This window comes from Heptranchias perlo, unplaced genomic scaffold, assembly GCF_035084215.1.
Source record: "Heptranchias perlo isolate sHepPer1 unplaced genomic scaffold, sHepPer1.hap1 HAP1_SCAFFOLD_54, whole genome shotgun sequence".
In the NCBI taxonomy this organism is placed as follows: domain Eukaryota; kingdom Metazoa; phylum Chordata; class Chondrichthyes; order Hexanchiformes; family Hexanchidae; genus Heptranchias; species Heptranchias perlo.
This window is the reverse complement of record NW_027139559.1, coordinates 3,379,387-3,387,330: the sequence shown is the minus strand read 5'-3', so window position 1 is coordinate 3,387,330 and position 7,944 is coordinate 3,379,387. Positions and strand designations below refer to the sequence as shown.

Genomic DNA, 7,944 nt, shown 5'->3' with positions numbered 1-7,944 from the left:
TGCTCTTTCGGTCTTGTAGGAGCTGCATCATATCTGTAATATTCTCTTTCAGTGTCCAACCCTGGCATTGGTACTGGATTATTCTCTGTACGAAATGTTTTGTTGAATAATGGTATGTCCTTAGCTTCTAAACATTCGGTCTTATGGGAGTTACATTCTATTTCTAGTGACCTCTGTGTATCCAATTTTGGCATTGTTACTTATCTTTATTGAAGATATTGGAATCAGGTGTTAACTCTGCTGCTGTTGGTGCATTAATTTTTTTTTCTCCCTGCATGTTTTACACGGTCGCCTGTTCTGTTCTGTTTTAACGGTTGAATGATGTAATTTGTAAAGTCTCTGCCCTTTCGGTCTTGTGGGAGCTGCATTATAACTGTAATGTAGTTTTTCCCAATCCTCGTATTGTTACTGGATTATTCTCTGTACTTAATGTATTATTGAATGATGGTGTCTCCTTAAATTCTAAACGTTTGGTCTTGTAGAAGATACATCATATCGGAAATGGGCATTGTTTATCCAACATTGGCATTGTTACTGGATTATTCTTTCGAATGAATGTATGGGGATCAGGTGACTGGGCTAAGAGCTGGTATCAGACTGTCAGAAGCTGTTAACAATTTAATGTTGTGGAGCTAACCTGTCATGGAATACTTTTTCATCAATCTGCTGTCAGTGATTGATAATGTGACAGCTCACGGTATCAGTGTTACAAGGAGTCAGCACAATGTCCTCCCTCCCCAGTAACATGCTTCAGTTTAACTGGAATTTCAATCTACTTATTAGTTATCACTGTTAAGAAATATTATTTCATTATGTGTGTATCTGACGCCGTTTCAGATGCCTGGTTACTGAACTGAGTTTGCTGCTGATTCTTTCACATCTCCTTTTCAGCTTCAATGTGGATAAATTCACTGACTGTCACTGGACTTCATTGTAAAATGAAATGTTTTGAGGTTATGTTGTATCAGTTTGCACTGTATCAGGTGGAATCTGGCGCCCTTCTATTTATCTGTAGGTTATAAGTATGATATTGGCGTTTTGTTAATTGAACAATCCCACCATCTAACACTTTACTTAACAAGTACAGGAGAAGGAATCTCAATCATTGTGAGATCTGTCTGGAAGAGGCATTTGATTCTGTTTATTCCATGATTTGCAGATGAAGTGATTGGCGTAGGTGAACAGGCGGAGATCTGGATGATCTCTGGAAACATTGAACTATTCCACAGTGACTTCACTATTGAACAAAGTGTCACTGAGTATAGGGTCGGTGGGGCTGGTGAACAAAATGCAGGGGCAGGATGATAGGATTTAATCGGATATGAAATTGGACTTGGGAGTAGAGTGATAGAGACGGCGGCTGAGAGGAAAGCAAGAGGTGCAGTGTGAATAAACTGCAGAAACTTCCAGAATAATTAAATTTAGAAAATGTGTCTTGAAGGTGTTATTATGATGTGGTCAGATTGGGTGAGTTTTTATTGTGCGACTCGCCCCTCATGTTTAGACCCTTTCGGGTCCTCACTCTGTTTTTATGAATGTTCCCTGTTTTCCAACTTAACACGAAACATAACTAAAATTTACTTGAAAAATGGAATCAGTAATTTCTTGATCATCATTAATTAGCAGGACATTGTATTTTTAAAGCTCAGCTGCATTCAATAAACAAGGATGTGGATTTAATTAATGCTGTTAAATGTAATTTTAATTGATTGTACAAGGTAAATTTATTGAACACTTTTTGTATCCAACACATGTTCCCTGACACCAATATCCACAAAAATGAATTGTTGAACGCATTATTTGGATTGTGTTATTGGGACCTATAGATTAGATTTCCTCCAACACTCTGTTGCTGTCTCTCCCTGTGAATCCCAGCCTCTCCTCCCAATGCATTGAATCCTCTGTCTCCTCATCCATTGCTTCAGTTGATCCGCTTTGCCAAACCATCCGCTCCTGACGCCCTTCCAGCTCCTACATGTCCTTTTCCTTGTCTCTCTCCCAATCTCACTCACTGGCTCGGTCTCCAGATGCCTTTCCCGTTTAGTGCCAGCCCCTGTCAATGAATCACTTTCCACAGTTTGATGCAGCAACAAAGTTGGAAATTTCACCCCAGACCCTCTCAAACTGTTGTTTTGCTCCAGGTCTGATCAGTAATTTCTCTGCTTCCCTTTCTCTCTTTCCAGTTAATTTGGTGGCGATTGTGATCCTGTCCCGAGGAAAGTGCGGTCTCTCCAAATGTATCAGTCATTACCTGGTGGGAATGGCAGTCGCCGATTTCCTGGTCGTTATTGCTGATCCAATATTGAATCGGATTAATGCGCTTCATCTCCCATGGTCATTCCTGGACATGACTCCCGTGTGTACTTTACTTATCTTCTTGAGTAATGCAGCCACGATGGTTTCTGTTTGGTTCACAGTTGCTTTCACCTTTGATCGATTTGTGGCCATTTGTTGTGAGAATCTGAAAACTAAATATTGTACTGAGAAAACGACGGCTGTGGTTCTGGGAACAGTGAGTGTGCTGGGCTGTTTAGAGAGTCTCCCCTGGTACTTTACACTTAAACCTCGATATGTAATTGATAATGTTCCCTGGTTTTGTGAGATTAAACAGAGCTTCCGTGAATCCACCGCATGGGCTGCATTTGAGATGTTTCACCTAATCTTAACCCCCTTTATCCCGTTCTGCCTGATATTGCTTTTCAATGTTCTGACGGTCAGACGTATTTTAGTGTCCAGTCGAGTCCGCAGGGGACTCTGGATTCGCAGCAATGGAGAGAATCACAAGGACGAAGAGATGGGGAACCGAAAGAAATCCATCATTTTACTCTTCAGTGTATCGGTCAGTTTTATATTGTTATGGGTAACACAGGTTATATTTTACATTTATCTGCGAATTACAGACATTCAGTTTCATTACTCCTATACTGACCCTGGTTATATCACAGAACACACAGCAAAGATGTTGCAGCTTCTCAGTTCCTGCACAAACACGTGTATTTATGTCCTGACCCAAACTAAGTTCAGAGAGGAGCTGAAGAACGCGGTGAAATACCCACTCAATCTAATTGTTCAATTAGTGAAATCACAGGAAGAGCTGAAGGGTTTTAAGCACTGGAACTAAATGCCATTTCATACTCCATCCTCTGCACTTCCCAGAGGACACAAAGTCCATTTTAAATGAGCAGCATGGGGCCATGAAATGATCTTCAATCTGATTCGGATGTTGCATTTTATTGATAATCTGACCTATTGAGGCGGGATTTGCTCTCCAGGCGAGAAGTGTGAATTGTTGCTCAAAATGGCGGCACTAAAGATCTCTGCTGGACTTCAACTAAATGATCGCCCTGCAAAATGGGCAAACCTGGCAATCAAGGTAGCTGTGGTGGGCCTGATCAGAATAGGAGCACTCCACTTAAATCGAGAGTGAGAGGGAGAGTGAGAGGGAGAGATGCACACAGAGAGAGAGGGGTGCTAAAGAGAGAAAGATACCCAGAGAGTGAGGGAGAGAAAGCAATAGTGGGAGAGGCAGACAGAGAGACAGCGAGAGTTGGAGAGAGAGGGAGAGGCAGATAGGAAGAGACAGATAAAGAGTGAGAGAAAGAGAGAGAGGGAAAGACTGAGAGAGAGAGATAGAGAAATACAGGGGGAGAGAGAGACAGAGAGAGAGACATTGAGAAAGAGACGGTGTGAAAGACAGGTTGACAGAGGGAGATAGAGATGCAGATAGACACAGGGGAAGACAGAGAGAGAGACTTTCAGAGAGCGAGAGGGTAAGAGTGACAGCGAAAGACAGGCAGAGGGAGGGGGAGACTGACAGACAGACAAAGAGATGGCTGGAGCTAGAGACAGACAGAGACAGAAAGAGAGGCAGACAATGGGGAGACAGAGAGGTAGAGACAGAGGGACGGACAGCGGGAGGGGAGAGATAGTGAGAGAGAGACAGAGGGAGAGCGAGACAAAGAGAGAGGAAGGCACAGAGAGAGCGACAGAGGGAGAGATAGAGGGAGAGACAGAGAGAGAGGCAGAGAGAGACAGACTGAGAGAGACACACAGAGATGGAAAGACAGAGAAAGTGAGACAGGGGGAGACAGAGAGAGAGACCGAGAGAGAGAGAAAGAGGGGAGAGAGCGCGCGCGAGAGAGAGAGATGGAGAGCGAAAACAGGGAAAGAAGAAATCTAACGATTAAAAATGCGCTGAGAATTAAGACAGATTCACATAAAAGGGAGGGAGAACGTGTGAGAGAGATGTAAATAAAGACGGGCAGGGCAGAGTTACCGGGAGATGGAGCAAAATAAATAGAGTTTTTAAGACAGGAGAGAAAAATAAATAAAGAAAGACAGCAGATATATCAGTTTATATATATATATATATATATACATACACATAGAGATAAATAGAGTGATAGAGTGAAAGCAGACATGGATGGAACGAGTAAAAGACGGCGACAAAGAATTACAAAGTAAAAGAAGCAGAGTGGTAAACACAGAAGAAATCGATTCAAATAACTCGGGACCGAGAGAGAGGCAGTGCAGGGGAGTTTCAGGCATAAAATGACAGTAAGAGAAAGTGAGAAAGGGAAATAGAAAACAAGGTGAATAAAATAAAACAGGAGAGAGGGGAAAAAATACAAAGAATAAAACAGAGATTGAAATAAATGGAAATAAATTCAGAAAAAGATGCAAAGAACAGATTCAAAAGTTAACTCGCAACAGGGAGAATGAAGTAGACAGAAACAGAGTTGGAGAGATTGGGGAAAAAAGAGAAAGAAACAAAGACAGATGAAAAGGGAAGGAGGAAGAAAAAGAAAGAGAGAAAGAAAAGGGAAAATTAATCCACAGAGAGAAGCAAAGACAGTGACAGACAGAAACAAACAGGTTGAGAGAGAAGGACATGGAGTCAGAGGTGGAAAGACAAAAGGATGGATGACGTCAGAGCGAACGAGACTACAAGCGAGAGGAACAGGGAAGCAGAGAGAAAAGACAGGCAGCGGTGTTCAGACAGAGAGAGAGGGGCATATAAAGAAGCCACGAATAACAGATAGAAAAAAGATAGAAACATGAACATGACAGGAGACAGAAATTAAAGTCGAGATGGAAATAACAAGACGGAAGAACACACAGAAAATAGAGAGTAAAAAACCATATCAACAGGAAACAGACAAAATGATATAAAGTGGCAAGAAAGTAGAGGCAGGATTGAGAAGAGAGAACAGAAAGCATTAAATAACCAAATAAACTGTGCAATCAGCCTGGAGCGTGTGAGATTGCTGACCAGCAGAAGAGCAGCAGATGAAGCGGACCAGACGGTTCCATGTTTGTTCTGGGATAACACTTTTGTGGAGTTAATTTTGACACAATAAAGTTACTCAGTCGTTTGTACCTGACCCGGCCCATTGTTTAATGCAGGAATTTCGCAGCTGCTCTGTGTAGTAAACATCCATCTGATAAACGAAAGCCTGCTGTTAAATCGGCTTCACCATGTCTGAAGGAAACGGACTTTTAAAAGGTGGAAGGACAGTTGAAAGGCTTGTTAATGACACTTTGTAAAATACCACACAGCAGAGAATAGATCACAATGGCAACAAGAACAATCCCAGGAGTGCTAGAGGTCATTTGAACACTTGCAGACTTAACTTGGTTACATTGTGGACACTTAGAAAAAACAAGTGAAGTGTCAATCAATCGTGGGTTGTATTTATAGGAACCTATTGCTGACAAGTCACCGTCCCAGAGGTGTAGTTCTGTTCAAAAGTTCTTTAAAAGCTGCGCAGAAGTTGAGTGGGGAGAATCACACATCCAGCACGACTGCTTCAACCTCGCCTTTCGATGCCTGGCAGCATCAACTCACATCGTCCTGACTGCTCGCTCCCTCACAACTTGATGCGGTAGCGAGCAGTCAGGAAGATGTCGGTTGATGCCTGTGAAGCAGATCACCTGATTACAAGAGAAAGCCACGGTACACTTCAAAGGTATGCATCCACATACTTGGAATCTTCACGGCAAACTTGAGTCAATTCAATATATAATTTTCGTTACGTGGTTAGTCTAAGATAGTCATTTGTTTTCCAAACGTTTATGCGTTTTGGGAATTTAGAATGTGTTGTTTTATTGTTGTTAAAACTGTTCTAAATCGGGCATAAACCCAAGGTGTTGTTTAAATTCTAATCTCAATTTTTCTAGGGTATTAATAATAATATCATTGTTTTCTTTATAAAGGCATGATTTTTGCCTGAAGTTTCCTGAGGAAAAAGAGCCCATTAAGTTAAATATAAAATTAAACCTTGTCGAGATAAAAATGCTTTGCCCTGAATTAAAGTGTAAAATCACTTTGCACCTTTTTGCTCACACATCTGTATCATGTGTAACTTTCCCAGTGAGCTGCTGTATTCTGTAATAAATCACAATGTACTCCTGTCCCTTCTGCTGTGTTACTAAACTGATAGGGTCCCCCAGCACTCTCTTGCTCTGTCACTGTTACAAATACTGTTATTGTTTCAGATTATATATAAATATGAATAATGGATAAATAAATTAAATTCCAGATCATAACTCCTTCCAGATTGAGTCTAATTTTATTCTGATTTATTTAATACAAGCTAGAATTGCAAGCTCTACACAAAATGGCTGCTTTTTCCTTTCCTCTGAAAGTCTGGTCTCTGCTTCTCCGCAAGCATTGCGTTGAAATAACCAAATGTTAATCCATTTTTTGTAGAAATTCACGTCTTGGTGCTGAATTCCCTCACTTCACCGATGTCTTTGTGTTGAACACCAGCGAGTGGCCTTCCCACCCAATTTGTATCCTTAACTTTGTGCAACAGTGATTTAACAAGCACAGCAAATGAACCCTCTCCGTGTCTTTCACCATAACAAACTCCGTCTTGAACTTCAAAGGATGGCTGCCATGCCTCTCAGTAAGATAGCTGTCATACTGTTGGCCATTTATTTCAGGTTCAAGGTGGCCATTTTGATTAAAATTCTTGGCGGCCATTTTGTTTAAAATTGCCACCTTGCCGCTCAGTGAGACGGCCGACTTGCTCCTCCGTGAGATGGCTTCCTTGCTAGAGGCCATTTTGTATTAGAGCGGCCGTTTAATTTTAGGTTGATGGCGGTCATTCTATTTCAGGTTCAGGGCGATCAATCATTTTCCAGGTTCATGGCGTTTACGTTGTTTTTTGTACTATCATAGTATCGCAGGAGGAGGCCATTCGACCCATCATGCCTGCACTAGCTCTTTGAAAGACCTATCCAATTAGTCCCATTCCCCGCTCTGCTCGTTACCCACAACCGTTATGATGGCTTTGTAGCATTTGTTGTAATCTAGAAGGATATATAAATATATATAGATAAATGTATATGTTATAATATATATACAAGCTTTCGTTGTAGTAAAATAAGGAATTCAGGAGTAACTTCCTTACCCTGATGGAACGAATGGCCTGTTTCTTTGCTGTGTCCTGCTGTATCTATGTAATGTATAAATATATATAAATATATATATTATATTCAAATTGTTGTTGTCTGGAAAGATTTTCTCTGAAACTTTTACTCGTTAAATTCATCTGCTTTACAAACTTGGCGTTGTTTCTGTGTAAATTAAAGTTACCGAAAGATTGTCCCCATAACTGAGTAAGGGATTTTGCTGTTTATTTTATTAAGTTCTTTGCTTTCGCTCTTCTAAATGTTATGAATTTGTTTTATCTCTTCGGCTAATTGGAAAAAGCCACAAGTTGTATTTTGACCATAAACTATTGGCTTTTTTTCCCCACTGCAATTAAAACAAGAGAAGGTAAAGTTCGTTCAACCGTCGCCAACTGCAACAAAAAGGAGTGAAGTATCAACAAACGACAGGCTTTTTGTCCCCTGCTCCAGGAACAGAAAGGAAAATGAACAAAGAGTCGAATGGGACCCTGCAGCAAACAACAAACCAGGAGAGACAGACACACC

The 7,944-nt window shown here is 41.0% G+C and overlaps 1 protein-coding gene across 1 annotated transcript; it reads left to right on the top strand.

Moving 5' to 3' along the window:
• The first annotated feature begins 2,260 nt into the window (after positions 1-2,260).
• LOC137315181 (atypical chemokine receptor 3-like) lies at positions 2,261-3,121 on the top strand. Its single transcript, XM_067980060.1, has one exon. It carries the CDS (start codon positions 2,261-2,263, stop codon positions 3,119-3,121), a length of 861 nt encoding a protein of 286 aa, XP_067836161.1.
• Positions 3,122-7,944: the final 4,823 nt, after the last annotated feature.